This window comes from Danio rerio, chromosome 24, assembly GCF_049306965.1.
Source record: "Danio rerio strain Tuebingen ecotype United States chromosome 24, GRCz12tu, whole genome shotgun sequence".
Classification (NCBI taxonomy): domain Eukaryota; kingdom Metazoa; phylum Chordata; class Actinopteri; order Cypriniformes; family Danionidae; genus Danio; species Danio rerio.
The window spans coordinates 33,699,274-33,717,605 of record NC_133199.1 but is presented as its reverse complement, the minus strand read 5'-3'; the positions used below and the strand labels follow the sequence as shown (position 1 = coordinate 33,717,605).

The window sequence follows — 18,332 nt, the reverse complement described above, 5'->3', positions numbered from 1 at the left end:
TGGTTTGTAGACAGCGTAGTTGTGAAATAACACAAAACATTTCTTTTGTTTTCTTAAGCAGACACACAAACAGGAATATTCATAAATCAGTATCCAGTTACTGAAAGTTCCCAGCCCATAAAGACAAATGTAGCTCCTTTAAAATGAATCATGTAGCAGGCCGGCGTTGTCACACACTCCATAATCGTAAAACTTTCTGTTTAAAACAAACCCTTGCAATAGATGGGCAGTTTACTCACAGGCAAGTGCAACTCCATAAAACAGGCTCTCAAAGAGACATCAATAGCTGTTAATATTTAATTTTGCCCATCCGATAATGCGTTTCACTGAAACAAATCATTACTGTATTGAATTTGAGATAAATGGTGTGCAGAAAATTCTCAGGCTTAAAGCATTTTCCACTATTCTGCAAAGTATGCAATTTATATGCATGTGTTATATAAAGAAATATGCAATAATTTATCATGCTTTCTTCACCCGGACAGGTCTGCAATAAAACACACATAAAACAGGACAACATGACTACATAAAGTCCTTTTAAACTTTTATTCACTTAAATTGTTCAGTGTTAAAGCAACAAGAAAACATTTAGAATGTCCTTTGGTGTGATTTTCTCTTTTTTTTTTTTACATGTCAGTATATATACTTTATGTAAACTGATATTCTTTGATGCCAGCACGTTGCCAATATACTTTAGGAAAACTTCACAATCCAACTGAAGGAAAGAAAAAGAAAAGTATAAATGAAATAATATTTCAGACAAACATAAATATTGAATCGTTTGCACCTTGATTAAATGCACTAAAATGTTGCCCTTAAACACATTTCAGCAATAATACAAAAAAGTATATGTTCTACATTATCTTTACTCTGTCAAGAAAATAACTTCTGTATTAATACAAAAATTAAATACACTGATGACTGTCTAAGCACTTCATCTGTTCGGGTGAAAACATACATTGTTGACCGTGGCCTCAGCAAACAGTCCGTCACATTTTTAAGTCATGGGTTTTAATCATATTTTCCGGAGGATAGGAGGTGTGACTAACATCACACAGACTGAAATAATAACTTTAAAAAATATTGAAAAAAAATATCAAGGGTTACAGAATAACATTCACAAAAGCACAGGGTGGAGGAAGGACGGGGCTCTTGACACAAAGGACACTCTAAAGTTTATTTCCAAAGGTGGGGGTCGAGGTGAGATTCGGGAGTGTTTTGGCGGGACTTGAAAGCGGATCAAATGGGACAGTCTGATTTCCTTATATCCTTAAAATGCACTGACAGCAAAGTATGCTTGTTTTCTTGAGTCCATCTTCTTATTATTACAGATCTAATAATGTATTTTTCTTGCACACAATCCGAACATTTTTCCATCGTTCTGTGTCACAATAGCCGAAAGCAGTCTATAGCCAACATGATACCCACAATGGCTCAGAGGGTGAGGGGCGGCAGCTGGCTTTACTTGTACATGCCGCTGGCTGAACGAAGCTCCCGTTCCCTTCATAATAAAGAGAGGAGAGCAATGAGCCTTGTCCACTCCGATCCATGTTGCTCTCTTGTTCTTTTAGGGGAGTATCTACTATGGCTTAGTTCACATCTCTACGTCCTCTTATTTGCTCCATAAAGCATATGCTCAGATAAATTCTATAAATAACACCTTGATTTTTTTTTTTTTTAGCTTTTAAATTTCTATATTGAATCAATATTTATAAATACTATTTTTATTGATGTATTTATTTATTTATTGTCATCCTCTGGATTTTCGCTTTGATATTTGGGCACATTCCACATGGCCGGCCGAGTGTCGGTGGGTCTGGTGCGCTGCTCATACAGAAGAAGCTGAAGAGTCGGAGATCTGCATCTCAGAGGACTGTGATCCAGCAGATCTCCGTCAGGAAAACGCCACCCAGCAGCAAAAGCAGGATCAGGGAAGGGGGGTGGAGGGAGGCCTGGCCCGAGTCTGACCCTCCGCAGCCGCCCGGCTCTTTCTCACAGCGCGGTTTCTCACACAGCAGGCCGGTGTACGCCGGAGGACACTGACAACGGACGTAGTTCACACACACGCCGCCATTTTGGCAACGCAGAAGTTCGCTGTCGCACACCCGGGCTGGGGCATTGAGAGGAAAAGAGTAAGCAGAAGATAAACACACACACATAGGCGACACCCAAACAAGTATGAACAGTTCTATGATTACATGGAGCTCTATCCTGAGATATCATATATTCATCTATTGCTGAAAATAGACAGAAATAGTCAATACAAAGTGCAGGCAAAGTATCGATTGAAATGAATCACAAGTACAAAACTTAATATCATTATTATTAATAGAAATTCATAATCATAGGCAGTTTTTGCAGAAGATTGGACACTTGAGCTTTGATTAAAAACGTTTCAAAAAGTTTGCAAGCAGCTGGCAATTCAAAAACGTCATTGCCCACTTCAAAACTATTACTGGAATATTATGTGACCTAAAAAATAATGAAACACAACACTGACAAAAAATAAATAAAAATAAAATAAAAAATAAAATTAATAAGCGTAATAATAAATAATTAAAAAGCTTTTCTTCTGCTACATATTGGTCTTGTTTCCATTACAAACACCTAAATAATCTTAAAGGTGCAGTAGGTGATTGTCTTATCAGTAACATTTTTTGTTGTGCTGGTTAAATTCATCTTCACATTCCAATAGTACTGATTAAAGTAAATGATCTAAATGTGTGTATATGTATTTTTATATTCTGGGAAAGGCATAAGACTAATAAATGTTCATCCAATTAGATATTGTCGGGCCCACAATTCCCATAATTCTGATAAGTAGCCCAAACTGGTTGTCAAAAAATGCAGATTTGTACAATTGTGCATCTTTCATGCAGAACTGCTACTTGTGTGCATGTGTGTCATGCGCAGAAGAGAAAGATGAGAGCAGTAAAAACAAATGCTGAACCAAAACTTTTTCGAATCCTGAATCAATATTGGAGTTACTTTTGCTCGCTGGAGGAAGGATGACACAATGGCTGAAGTATTTCATTAAGACAGGTAATGTTATTGTGTGTTTTAAAACTATTTTAGCCATGCAAAGCTGATGTAGATTTTGTTGTTATGAAAGGGTTATATGCACGATAGTGTTGTTCGAACATTGAAATCTTCCAGCGAAAGTTTGATGTGACTATTTTCAGTTTCATAAGGGCCTTTTACAACATCGATAATGTAGATTTTTATTTCGTTTAACAACAAAACATACAAGTAAATATCCCTATTCTGCCAAGCCTGCTCCACTGAGCTGAAATTAGTTTAATATTCACATTGGTTCATTTTTGAACAATGACAACCTGTGGCATTCTCCCTATATTGTTTACCATGCTACTTTCAAATAGCATGCAAGTATGGCTTAGTAATATATGTAATTCCTGCACCCCACCGGCCAAGCACTAAGCATACAGTAGTCGCTTTAGGACAAATCGTGCAAGAGAGTGAGGAATATTGCACATTATGACAAGTTTTGACAACTGTAGTATTATAAAGTACTATAAAGTTTTCAAACTGGCAAATGACATGTCTACTGCCATCTTTAAGGTGTGTGCGTTCATGTTTCAGAAGGCATGGCTTTGGACAACAGGGAGGGACTGTGTTTTAAAGATATTATGCTAACTGGTTTGCATTTTGGCAGATCACCTACTGCACCTTTAAATCACCATACATTTAATTGAGGAGCATATATTCAAGTTTTTACTCTTGCTTGAAACATTTTAGAAGCTTATTTTTTAAAACAAAGTAATTTTGCTTTACAAATAAAGGTATTTTGGCATAAAAATATAAATGTAAAAAAAAAAAAAGAGCATTTCTTATAGTTTTGCAGACATTTTTGAATAAAACATGCGACAGAAGTGTTTCTCAGGAGACCTCGGCTCTGGCATTCACTCCAACCATTAACATGGCATACATTTTACAAATCCCAGACAATGTCGTGCATTCTGAATCAGCGCAGGACCCTCAGGTGCATCACCAGGCGTCAGTATATTTAACAACAGGAGCTGTTGATCTGCTCCCTTCGGACACAAGCTGTTCGGCAAGCTTTAGGCAAACAAATTCCAGCGCAAACCAGCGAAACCAACAGAGACAAATAAAAACTGACAAACAAGCCATGCCTCTCGCATCTTCATCAAAACACTGTAAACCAGCTGATTGGAAAATAATCATCTAACGCACAACAATTGACCTCTACGAGTTTGCGAGGAGCGGTTCTGACAGGCCGTGTGCATCGCAGCATCTGTTTAATGGCTGTTACTGAGCTATTTTGGGATGGACTGAGCTGACAGGAAGAGCGGGATGATAGAGAGAGGAGGTGTAACTCTCCCAGTCATAACAGGCTGATTAGGAAGCTGGCAGAACTACATGGTCTCCAGCTTCTCTCTCTCTCCATCTCCTGTGTGGATATGGGCTTTATGGTTGAGTCAGGGAAAAATGAGCCCCTGTTTGTGTCCATAATTCCCCCTGTTCATCACTGCCGAGTCTTTTTACGATGCAGATCAATCGTTCCCTGGTGAAAACACACACTCGTACCACAAAACAAGACTCAAACACTGGACCTGGTGGTTGAACATGCTATTCAAATTATCAGTGATTAACATGCGCGTACACTGGATGCTTTCCACTGGTATTACTCTCATTAAGATTTGTAGGTATATACAGTACATACATCAACATTTTCAAGTTTGTATATATAATGGGTTGCGGTTGGAAGGGCATCTGCTGTGTAAAACATATACCAGAAGAATTATCAGTTCATTCTGCTGTGGTGACACCAAAAATGAATAAATTGATATTAATATTACTACTACTACTACTACTACTACTACTACTACTACTACTACTACTACTAATAGTAATAGGGGCATCACAGTGCCACAAGATGTAGCACCACACCTGCCAACACTACCGTTTTTCTCGGGAGTCTCCTGTATTTCAGACCCATCTTCCGCCACCCTCCCGTTTTGTTATTTCTCCAGGAAAACTCCCATAATTTTGTAATTTTAGTCTGTAACACCCCGGGTCACCGTTTTTGGTATAGTACCCAATCGCATCGGTTTAGTACACTTACTTATCAGGAGTGTAGTATAGTACACTTACTTATTACAGAGGTCACCACAGCGAAATGAACAACCAACTATTCCAGCATATGTTTTACACAGCGAATGCCCTTCAAGCTGCAACCCAGTACTGGGAAACACCTATACACACTCATTCAAACACACTCTTATACACTACAGCCAATTTTGATTATTCAATTCACTTACCGCATGTCTTTGGACTGTAAGGGAAATCGGAGCAACTGAAGCAAACCCATGTGAACGCGGGAAGAACGTGCAAACTCCACACAGAAATGCCAACTGGCCCAGTCAGGACTCGAACCAGCGACCTTCTTGCTGGGAGGCAACAGTGCTGACCACTGAGCCACTGTGTTGCCATTTTATTATTAAAATAAAAATGTAGCTCTTGAATTTGAATAATTTATTTGCTTTAATCTCTTTCAAAGCTTTTGAAATCAGTTTCCAAATTAAATGAAATGTTTTTGTGTTAGAGGAAACTTTTTATATAATTACCTACAGTATAAATATTTTGTGTTTAATTTAAAATATGGTAACATATCTGGTTAGTGAAATGAATTATAATAATAATGTGCTTTTTTATTTGACTACTCACTATTAAGATAAAAATTTGCTTATAAAATGGATTCCATAGCTCAAAATTTCTGTGGATTACTAACTTAATTAGATTTTCAATTCAGTGATAGTTAAAAGTATGTTTTAGTTCAGGGACTCTGTTTTAGTCTAGAAAATGCCATCTTTCCCTGAGTGTATTTTTAGCCTGTCTAGTCTGCCCTTTAAGGAACAATAAAGAAATGATGAATCAAAGGATGAAAAACAACTGCATTGTTTAAAAAAGAGGGACTTTATCGATTCAGTGCCCTGGATATGAACCTTTCATCATTTCAATCTTCAGTTTGGCCAACGGTCTTTCATAAACTAAACATTTCCAATTATAAATTAAGCGATTCTTCTTAAGAAGATGCATAGGACATACAGTATTGATTGTTTGCGATTGAGACATCAATGTTGCCTCTCGCCAAACTCTCCATGAGAAGGAGGTACAGAAAGAGGTAAAAGGTAATGAGTGGGTTTTGTCTGTGCAAAGAGTTTTAGAACAACTTCTCTTTGAGGGAAAGAGAGCAAATTGATCGATTACCTTTACCACCACTGTGGCCTTTGGCAAGAGTGTTCTTGCGCATCATCTAAAGAAAGACTTAGAAGAGGCACAGTTTTGTAGATAATGCATCTCTCAAGAGTTTAGGTCTTTTTGGTTCACCCTGTGAGAACTCTTTCTGTCTCAACAGTTTGATATCCCCTGATGACCACGAAAAGGTGCTGAGGCAAGAAGAGCCCAGTCAGTGATTTATAGCTGTTATGGGTGCTAACAAACACCTTTAACTTACAATGGATGGGGCATAGAAACTATTTACTCTGAAGTCCTATAAACAATTTAACCTCTATATCCTACACCACCCTCTCTAGAGCCAATGCACGAGAGGGTGGTTTCATCTAATAAATATGAGAGCCTATTTTAAGCCCTTAACAGAATGTCTGCTTATGTAAAAAGCATGTGGACTTAAGAGCAGAAAAAAAACATGCTCTGCCTTCAATTGTGCATTCGTAATTTGCTCGCAAGTAAATAAACTTCAGTAAATCGAGCAATATATTGGGTTTGCTTTTGATAAGAGGGATAATATTTATTGAACAGCAGTAGATTGCATGATGAGATTCGAAGAAAGGGTTTATTTGAAGAAAGATTTGAGCTTTAATTGCATACTGAAATCGGCATACAGAGGGACTCAGGAAAATGAGACTTAGATTACATTTTGGCCTTCAGGAATTTTAATGGGATGAATGAAAGGGATAGTTCAGCCCCAAATTAACATTCTGTCATTCTTTACTCGAAACACAAACCCAGACATCAACACAGTTCACCTTTAGACCATTTTAATCAAACAGAGATACGTATGTTCCTCTACACTTAAAAAAAAAAAAATACAAGTTCTTAACTGGCATTAATTGTTAAACAACCCTAAACATCTGCACTACACTCTTTGGAAGAACCAAAAAGGGGTTTTCACAATGGTGGATGAGAAAAACCTTTTCTGCATTCCAAAAGATCATTTTAAAAAGAACATTTTCTTTTATAGAGTGAATAATTTTTACATGTTTTCAAGTGGATTTCTTTCTTTCTTTATTTATTCATTCATTTTCTTTTTGGCTTAGTCCCTTTATTTACCCGGGGTCACCACAGCGCAATTAACCGCCAATTATCCAGCATATGTTTTACACAGCGGATGCCCTTCCAGCTGCAACCCAAGACTGGGAAACTCCTGCATTTACCCACATACACTACGGCCAATTTAGCTTATTCAATTCCAATGACCGGAGCATCCGGAGGAAACCCATGCGAACACTGGGAAAACATGCAAACTCTACAGAGAAATGCCAACTGACCCAGCCAGGGCTCGAGCCAGCGACCTTCTTGCTGTGAGGCGATTGTGCTAACCACTGTGTCACCACAACGCCTTATTTATTAATTATAAAATAAAATAAAATAAATGAACGTTTTAGTGTGATTGGGTGCAATTTCTTTTAATAGAGGAACATAAATCGCTCAGTTTTGATTAAAAAAAAAAATCTTTATTTGTGTTCCAAAAAAGAATAAAATTCTGGGTATGAAACTTTGGGAGAAAATTATGATAGTAGTGGAGAGAATAAACTAATTTAATTTCTTGTCCCAAACATCTAACAAAACATGTCGAAATCAAATTTCCCAATGCATCTTCATGGTGGTGGGCAGGGGCGGACTATATATATATATATATATATATATATATATATATATATATATATATATATATATATATATATATATATATATATATATATATATATATATTTATTTATTTTTTTTTCAGGAAATAAACGGCATGTTAAAAATATATTTAAAGTAAATGCAGTAAATACACACATAAAAAACAAGTTTACAAACTGTGTACAGTTAATAATCCATTTTAGTCATTATTTTTAAAACATTTTATCAAAATAATACACAACTAATCTTTTCATATGAATGGGCCCTTTACACAAGACTATTATGATGCGTTTAACAGTTATCATAATGCTAAATCCTTGAAAGTTTGTATATTTTGATTTAAAAAAAAATATGAACATTTATATGAATATATTACATGCTCTTTATATTAAATTACAAAAAACTAATTACTGCTTTTACGAGGTGTTTTTATGCAGCGTCTATGGGTCTGAGAGTAAATTTGACTTTATGCTCTCCTCTGGCTGCCGTCATCAATCTTACAGAATTTTTTCCTTTTTCTGAAAGTCTTGATAACATCGGAGGAGTTTTCTTTTATTATTTCAGCAAGTAGGATTGTAATTAAATACATTTGTTGTACTCTCCGATTTGTTTACCCAACTATGACGCTTTCCGCTACTGAGAAACCCGGAAATGTAAAAAGGGTGTATTGAATTATTGCTATTTGTGAATTTGCAGCCGTTACTGTTCACCAGGAAATTTAGTTTTATTTAAACAGGCCTTCGATCTCTTAACAAGCTCATAGCGCTCATCAGCTGACAGATGTTTCGGCCAGAAAGCAGGATCGCTGACGAAGCTGCGTTTCATTTTTTGTCTTATTTTTACTTTTTTTTCCCTCCAAATGTTCTCAAAATTATCACTCTTGCACACTCTACCTCTGCTCTACTCAGATCGCTGGCCGATAGGCAGTGTCTTTGAATTTACGTATGTGAATTAAAGTAACCATCCACCATTTATGGAGGCCTCCGGTTTTGAAAAGAAGTAATAACATTAAAATATTAACGTTTAGAGATAGATTTTACAACATATAATAAAATATTAATTAAAGAGCTATATGATAAATATAGGCTTCTTGGTATTGGCAATTCCCCAGGTCCCTAAGGCTGCATTTACACTTAAGATCTTGATGGTCAATACCAATTTTGTAACTGCATCTGATTTTTTGCTGACCTGCTTACATTATCTTTTAAAGCGACTCGTATCTGATTGTCTGTTTTTACACAGCACACGACAAAGGCCCAATCACCAGGAAAAAAGAGCGCTCTTTTCTCCATTCCTGTTTTTAATATGTTCACAGGGTTTAATTTTTTTAAACTCTTTGACGTTGTTTTACTATAGTTTACTAAAGTTCTTATTTTGCCATCTTCTTTTAATCAAAGCATTTTTAAACCAGTAGGCATCTTAATGTAATGTCCATGGCATGATTTATACAAGTATGCCACTGTATTATATCAGTTTATATTGGTTACGTGGCATACGTTACACAATCTTTCTCTCGTTAACATGCTAAAAATACTAGTGCTATATGAAAATAATAAAGCTTTTTAGTCCACATGTATGAGGCTTGGGACTCTGCTAAAGTCTGTTTCTGAAATAAAAGCATTAGAATTAACGTCATTCGTAATGGTTTTTAATGTGCGACACGCATTAAAAGGTGAAAAGCTGATCAACCTGCTTACACTGTAGACATTAGGACGCAGATCCATTTCATATTGGATAAATTTCTACATATGAACAAGGCCTGAATCTGATTTGGGTAAATCAGAATCCATGTGATTTGTTCCTGCTTACACCTACATGTGCCATATCTGATCTGTGCCACATGGGAGGAAAAAGCGGGAACTAAGCGACTGCTCACCTCACTTATTGGTTAAGTCCGCCCCTGCTGATGGGTGATGGATGTGTACAAACAATCATTCTCTTTATTTCAGTTATGAAAAAAATGGAAGTGTATTTGCAACATGTTGCTATTTGCACCAAACACTCGGGTATATTTTAATCTCGTAACGCATGCAATGATGTGAATTTCTGCTTCCCACAGTAATCCAGCCGAATACTGTTGCATTCAAAGTGGCTCTGAACTCAATATACACATATTTGCTGGACTGTCCATCACACAGTATTACAGCCAACGTTCCTTTGTGTTATCTGAGGCTTTGGTAAATGTTGACCTTTGATGCTGGAAGCCCATAGAACAATACAAATCAATGCTTGACCAACAGATCATTTCAACCGCAGCTTTTGGAGCCAAGAGAGAAGAACAAGCCATCTCAGCGTGTCCATAACAGCAAACAGCCGGAAAAAACAGCGCAGGCGTCAGACTTTCTGCTCACTTCAAATGTTAGCTCAGCTGTTTGCGTTCTTTTGCACAAATGCACATGCATGGGATTCCGTCAAGATCTGTTTGCATGGTTTATCTCTGCTCTTGAGAGAACATTCTACAATAATACTATTAATGAAAACAATGCTAATAAACGATTAAAATTCTCTCAAAATTAAATCTGCGTTTAAACCACTAACAAGGCAGCATAACAGGTGTGACTGAGCCTCAGATGGAAGTCAGTCCAAGTTGTTTTTCGGTTCCCAAGTGCTGTAAGCAAACCAAGCTGCTCATTCCGGGGTAAGCCAAAAAAAGCAGTGGCAAATAGAGGAATAAGGGAGGGAAGAAGAAGGGAGGGGGAACGAGACGGTAGAGAGAGAGAGGAAAAAGAGAACAAGGGACTGAAGCTGCAGGTTGGGTAGAGGTTCTACTTACATTTGCAGCCATTGTCCCACAAATATCCTGGCAGACACTCATGGCACATAGCCCCTGTCGCTCCCTCCTTACATCTACAATATCCTGTGCCATTACAGCGATCAGACTCAGAGCCAAAGGGATTACAATTACAGTCTGTAGAAACAAGACACACACATACACACAGTGGAGAAACGGGGTCTGCGGTCTTCAGCCTCTTAGATCAGCTCATGAATAAAGTCCCTCTGTTTTCTACACAAAAAGCTCAAAATGGGCCTCTGCTGCCTCCTTCATGCACATTGCTAGTCTACAAAAGGACAGATTTATAACCCGTATAACTTAATATTTACCTCACATCTTCCATTTCAAAGGAATAAAATGAGACGCGTCAGCTGGGGAAGGTGAGTGAAGGTGGAAAATGGAAACAATGGTCGTTTAGCAAGGGAAAAAAATGTGTTTGTGAATGTTTAACATCTTGGAAGTCCCATAAAGCAAAAGCGTGGGGCAGCGTAGATTTTTACTGAATAACTGAACGGTGCTTTCTGGGCAGTTTATGATAATATGTTTCTATATTTAGTTTAGCATTAAAAATGAGCGGTATAAAGGAAAGAAATGTACAGAACGGAAAAAAAGATAGACACGTAGTGGAGGGTTCCTGATTAGTCAGTTTATTTGCTGTCCAAAGTCAAATACTGATTTCATTTCTACTCGAAAATATTCAATAATTAAATAATTTGATACTACACAAAATGACCTTGAAGGTAAGCATTTCAGTAAAGTCAGCTTGAAATGCTGGTTAAACACATTTTACTTTGTAAAAGGAGGGGGGAAAAGGAGTATGACTTGTCATGGAAATTGTTAATTTTGATTACACATTGCCAGTCTCTCCAGACCATGCATCACTTTTTTTTAGTGATTTAGCCAGGGTCTGCTTAGGCTTCATTTACACTAATCTGTTTCAGTTTTAAAATTCATATGTTTTCCTATGGTTACGCCTTACGTCCACACTACTTAGAGATTTTCGAGCCCTGAAAACAGAGCTTTTTGAAAACGCAGAAGAGACCTTTTTTTTTTTTTTTTTTTTAAAGCTGCTGCTCTGTGTCAGGGTGAATGGGGGAAAACTGAGACATCTGAAACGGTTTAGGATTTTTTTCCTCAATATTAAGTGCAAAAATTTCAGTCTTGCACTCTTTCTTTAAGTTCAGACTTTGCAAGTTTGATATAGAAAACAAACTCTCGAGGATACATCAAGTAAATCTTTTAAGGGAACAGTGTAGGTTACTTTATAACCTCATTCACATCACCCTGGCTATTTTGTTTCACTATCTCAACAATAAAATGAAAACATAATATAAGAAAATGGCTATTTTCATTTTGATATTAACTTAATAGACACTAAAAATGTTGACGCATCGTGTAGCTACATATTTATATGAACCTCATCTTCACTGTATGCATATTTATAACAAAACGGAGTCTTTAACATAACTGCCTCCTTCCATTTTCTTCTAAAATATAAAACATACCCTATCCTTTTGCTGAATATGAATTTTAATAATTAATAATGGCCATTATAAAAGTATAGCATACAATAAGTTTATCCAATATTGAAAATAAAGGCAATCAATCAATATGCAGAGTCAGTGTACGTGGTTACATAAATGAATATATCAGTGTAGTGTGGATGGAGAGCTTTTCAGAAAGGCTAGATGAAACAATAGTGTGGACATGAATCATTTTCATTCCAAAACACTGTTTTAAAACTAAAACGTATTAGTGTAAACGTGGCCTTAACCTCAAGGTGCTCAGAAGCCATTTAGATACTGCATTTCTAAGATGTCTTCAGAAAGGATAAATAATCTGAGCCGATTTTTAGCTACTGACGGGCATTAAATATGCAAATATTTAAATATCAGCAATTCAGAGAGAATCTGATTAATTCTCTTGAGCTTCCTCTCAAGAACTTAAAGTAAAGCTTGAAACTCTGATGTGCGTAATGGCATTTCTGATCACAACTGCACACTGGATCTTAAACATTTTTCTTGAAAGCAACTACACATTCCTTTTGAAATCCTCTTATATCTTTCAACAAACATTCACCAGTATTTTCTAATTCCGAGCTCAACAGAACATAGCCTTAAGATTGTGTTACTTGTTTCATTTCTACATTAAGTCCACGACATTAATGCTTATTAATTATTAATGCTTTGCTAAAACACTCTCCCAAGATGCACTTTTCACATATTTTGACAGTTTTGCGGCACTCCTGCGACTACAGATATGGCTGGGTTGAGGCAGAGGTCAGAATCCGTGACCTGTAACACCTAGAGATGTGTCTGTAAGTCGCACATCCGTGACCTGTTCCCTGACACCTTTCTTGCTCTCTTCTTTCTTTCTCTTCCTTCTTCTTTTCCAGAGTGACATATGCAGTACGCAGCACCATTTTCTGTGGGTGTGAGCCCTCCCAGACACCTCACTGGGGAAGTGTGAAGGCACACATCACCTCTGTCTCACAATGACACCTGTCTAGCTTTATTATCTGTCTTTTTTTTTTTTTTTTGTCTTGCTCTCTGAATCACTGTGATACTTTGGCCCAATCCCAATTCTATTTTTGTACCCCTACCCCTTCCCCTAGGACCTTGAAACAGAGTGTGAAGGAGAAGGGCTTCAAAAATTACCCCTAAAGACCTTTTCACATCGGAACGCTTTTTGCTTCTGTTTTCCGCCAATGTTTAATGCTTCGTGACTAAATAAAGGTTGCCAATGTAATTGTGCACACCAACTTGCAAAACGCCAGGTGTAAAAGCATAATTTTTAAATAAATGCCTCATGTTCATTTTTTTGTTTGTTTTAATCAATCAGATTGGCACTTTTTTTCATGTGCACGGACCTGCTGAAGTTACAGAACACACCACTTGCGATTTGAACCTGGAGCATGCCATCCATGCTTGTTTGAATCTCCAGTAACTTTAATAACAAGCGAGTTAACTTTCTATCTTCTTCTTCTGTCTTACAAGTGGGTTTCAGAAGCTTAAAATTGTGTAGCGCCACTCTGTGCACCGAGGTCTTTCTGTTTTTATTAAGCTTCATCTAACATCAAGGAGTGATTTTGCATACTTTTCTACTTGACGCCAGTGACAATCGCTTGGGCTTGAATTTGGAAAAACGTCTCGAAATGTGCTGAAGATAAACGCAAACGAAGAGCGTATACAAGCCTTAAGAAATGGTACACTACTACAACACCTGCACGCGTCACCATATGTCATCGCAACTTCTTGCTTCATATGAGATTGATGATTACAATTACTATAGTTATTAAAGTTGTGTTGATTTTTGGTATTTATCTTCAGGAACTCACTGAAGGCAACAATATCATGTTATCATAATGATATAATGTGGCAATAAGATCGTAACTACTGTGTATTTACACCATAGCCATATTTATCTATGTAAACACACGAAAACAAGATTAACATTATACCAGACACTGAAAACAGGCAATTCCCAGCCAACTGACTTTTTTGACAGAGTATTCGAGTGCCATTGAGTAAAAGTATGCTGTGGGATTACTATACAGAAGTTATTATTAGGGATTATAACTAGCAAAAATTTTGTGGTTTTTATTTTGGATTTTTTTTTTTTTAAGCATGACTGTAAAACATGAACGCCGTTATGAATGTATTAAAACATGTGCTTGTTTGTTGTAAAAATGTGTAATAATGACAAAAAAATACAAATGTGTGCATATCCTGACTTCCGTGTGCAGACATGCTGCTGTTGTAGATGGCGCACTCTGGGAAATTTTTGTACTCCTTGGTTTTCCTTGGTGTGGTAATGGAAAATCTCTGTTTCAAGGGCTATCTAACCCTTCCCTTTAGCCCTACGCCAGGGCTATTCAATTGGTGACCCTCAGGCTGAACTTGGCCAGAAACGCAATTTTTACCGGCCCATCAAATAGTGTGACCAAGACAAAAAATAAATAAATTTAGTTCAGTCGAAAAACCGCAGCTATAGCTATGAAGAGCCGTGCATCTGTTTAATATACCACGAGCTGCAGGGCTGCGCAGAGAGTGAGTCACCTTATACAAACGCACACTGGATTAAATACAGCAGCAGGCCATTAACATATCACATCTTTTCTGTGTGCAAATTTATTTCCAATGTAAGAATAAATGCTAATAAGCTCACGCTTTCTAGACGCAGCGAGTAGAAAACATCTCACCACATAGCAGCGAGAGTTGTGCGTGACTTTCAGTGCAATGTAAACAAAAGATATGTCGAACGAGCTATTACAAATGATTAAAATTACTATGTATGTATAAATGCAGACGATAACAACAGTTTGTTTAAATACTTAGCTAATATAAATCTTATTTTTACATTAGAAGGGATAACCCTGAAACCATGATTATTCTTTAGACTATATAATCGAACAACCAAAATTTGTTGTTGTTGCATCCAAAATTGTTTTGTTTGAATGTGGAAGAAGCCTAATTAAGCATTGCACTGATCTTGTTGTGCTTTGATTTACAACATTTGAATGTTTGTAAAAAAAGCCACATTGTACAATGCAGTAAAGTTATGTAGCTTCAAATCCAACCTATTAACATTTTAATGTAGAAAAATACAACGTGGGTGTCTTAAGGAGCAAAAATACAGCATATAGGCTCTTACATGCTGCTGTGTCATCACTCATATTGCAAGTCATACAGTTTTTCTTTGGCCCCTTATTTGGGATGCTTTTTATGAATTGGCCCCCATGACAAACTAATTGAATAGTTCTGCCCTGTACGCCTTAAACCTACGGAGAAATGGAACATCCCTACCCCTTCAAGTGAATGCGTAAAACGAGGGGTAAGAGGAAGGGGAAGGGCTAAGGGGTGGGATTGGGATTGGGCCTTTAACTCTTCCTTTCTTATCTTTGTAACATACGTTAAAATGGAGAATAGTAAACACTTGCCATGGGTCATCATTTCATATACTTGCCAGTTTTGTGTTGGTGGATCAATGTGACGCACACAAGCATGCGTGGAAAGACTCAGGTAGTGACAGTGTGATGGACATACACAAAGAAGGGAGTGAGAGAATGGAGGGATGATGGAGCAATAGAAAGAGGAGGCCAGATGGCAGATTGTGTGTGTGTGTGTGATAAGCCATGTTTGGTGGATGGAAGTGCTGGAGGACTGACCTATGCAAATATTCTCATCGTCCGGCTTTGCTGTGGCATTGCGGTAGTATCCAAGCTTGCACAGATGGCAGTGCTGCCCTCTAGTGTTGTGCTTACAGCTCACGCAAATGACGGCGTTTAGCACTTCGATGTAACTGCAGCGATTGGAGTGATTGTAGCATTCGCAGTCTTGCAAAAAGGGGAGAGAGATGTGGCTGTGTTTAGGGTAAGTGTGTGCGAGTCGCGGCGGTGCTGCAGAAGAGGGGCACCATGGCATGCGAGGTTTGGATGATCTGAGGGGTGACAGGCACTGCCATGGACACAGCCAGGGGTGTTAGATGTTAGATCACCTTAAGATGAATGGAGAAGCGGTGTTGTTATTAGAGAGTTGGCCTCGAGCACACCACAGCAATGGAGAGGAAAACAAGAAACGGGAATGTTAGATGGAGATCAAACACGAGCGGATGTAATTTTCAACCTCGCCAGAATGTGAGTGCACATGCGATTTGAAATTTACATCGGCTGTATTTATGTTCTATTGCTCATGGAGAGTTGTCTCACAGAAATGATGGAAGGGTGTAGTGAAGGAGCTGGAACTTTCAAACACAGGAATAAAACAATGGCTTCTATTTTCTATGCCCCCAAAATAACAAAGCCTCTTAGGTCGAAAACGGGTACACAAACTGTATTCTCTCTACAGAACTACTGCCATAAAAAATGAAAGACAAAGCACTTTTTTCAGTATTGATTCTGTCAGCTGCAAAATGAGAAATAGCACAACCAAATCAGAAATAACTTCCTATCTATTTCCCCATAGCCTCCAAAGAAACCAAACAACGTTTATCCGGGACCCACAAGGAGTCTGTCCTAGTTTCAAAGAGAAGTTGTTCGGATGCTGCTCTTGGCGTAACATAACAAACTGATGATGTTACCCTGACCTGCCAGGGACGCTTGGTAAAGCAACCGACTGACACCTTCAACCCACTGGGTCTGCAAAATCTGCACTCATAAAGCCTCCACATTCGTCCCCCCCTAAGACAATTCCGGCGCTTTTGGGGAAAATGGAAGGATTCTCATTATCAAGACCTGGATTGAGGTCAGGCCTCTTCCCCTGCCACTCGAATAAAGAAGTTGAGACAGACATATCTCCTGTAAAGCGATCCCTAAAGCTGCCTGGATATGTCAGTCATTGTGTCTAGAATATGTTTTAGAGGACCCACTTTAAAAAAAATAAAATAAAAAAAATAAATCAATGGGCTTCTCGCCTTTGAGTTCCACAGCTGAATTATCTTTGATTCAATGTTTTCATCCAAACTTGAATCTACAACACCGACTGCATACTGCAAACAACATGACTAGAACCCTTTCCCTCTGGTTCATCAAGTCAAATCTTTAAATACTTTCAGGATAGAGTTTTGTGCTGTCCCATTCAGGACTTAGTAAGTTGGGCATAGTTCACCCAAAAATGAAAATTCTGTCATCATTTATGCCCCTTTACTCATTTCAAACCTTTATGAGTTTCTTTCTTTGGGTGACCACAAAAGAAGATATTTTAAAAAGTGCCATTCACTTCCATATTATTTGTTTTTCCTACTATGGGCGTCAATGCTTACAAGTCTTCAACATTAAAAAAAAAAAAAAAAACGGTCACAATTTATTTGGATGGTTCGTTTGTTGATTTCAAGTTACACTGGATTTAAATGACAACTAATTATCATTAGACTATCATTAGACTGTTAGGTTGGGGTTAGTCTAAGTTGACATGTACTTGCAAAGTTTCTTATAGTCAGTTAAATGTCTGTTAAAGGAGCAGTATCTACAGATATTAAGTAGACGGTCTACTAATACTCAAATGGATTATCAAAAAAAAAAAGTGTTACCAAAATAACTTCTTTTGTATTCAACAAAAGAAAAAAATCATAAAGGTTTGGAACCACTTGAGGGAGAGTAAGTAGTCCACACATTTCCATTTTTGGTAAAGTATATCTGTAATTCTAAAACAAAGTAAACAGTAAAGTGAATCCAATAAAAACAACGATACTAAGTGGGAAAAATGGGGTCAGGTGTCCTACAACTACAGAAAGTACAGGACTCACTCTGGATTCATTCAAGGGATGGTGACGGGGTACTTCGGATGACATACACGGACACATATTAGTGAGAGGATATGAATCGAGTCATCCTACCTCTCTTACTGTTTGCAACTTGTACAGAAGGAACGGTTGACAAAGCAACTTGAGGAGCTACTGGACAAAATAAAGAGAAAATAAATGAAATAAAACAGATTAAATCAACAGAAATGATGATATGAACATTACAGAATGGTTGTACGAAAGGAAGAATGAATAAAACAAGAATACAGATTTATTAAAATCTTTTTTTTTTCTCTGTCACAAATGATAAAAAAAAGATACACCCCCCACCCCCTCAATTTGCACAGAGCACATTCCATTCCCTGCAGCTGTCGTGTTTTTGGAAGTTTTCGACGGCTTTTGGAAAAGA

At 37.5% G+C, this 18,332-nt stretch overlaps 1 protein-coding gene across 31 annotated transcripts in view; it reads right to left on the bottom strand.

Annotated features, from left to right (window-relative positions):
- Positions 1 to 531: 531 nt before the first annotated feature.
- Positions 532 to 18,332, bottom strand: part of ntng1a (netrin g1a) — a 246,632-nt gene continuing 228,831 nt past the window's right edge. For 5 of the 31 annotated variants that reach the window (XM_073940896.1, XM_073940900.1, XM_009297533.5 and 2 more), the window contains 2 exons: positions 18,017 to 18,076; positions 532 to 2,110 (listed from right to left, as the gene is read on the bottom strand). In XM_073940896.1, the coding sequence (XP_073796997.1) occupies positions 1,866 to 2,110; positions 18,017 to 18,076 (305 nt within the window). In that variant the 3' untranslated portion in view covers positions 532 to 1,865. Of the gene's footprint in view, positions 2,111 to 10,684; positions 10,820 to 15,851; positions 16,020 to 18,016; positions 18,077 to 18,332 lie in introns of all 31 variants that reach the window. The other 26 variants (XM_073940892.1, XM_073940895.1, XM_021470356.3 and 23 more) reach the window with 7 other exon arrangements.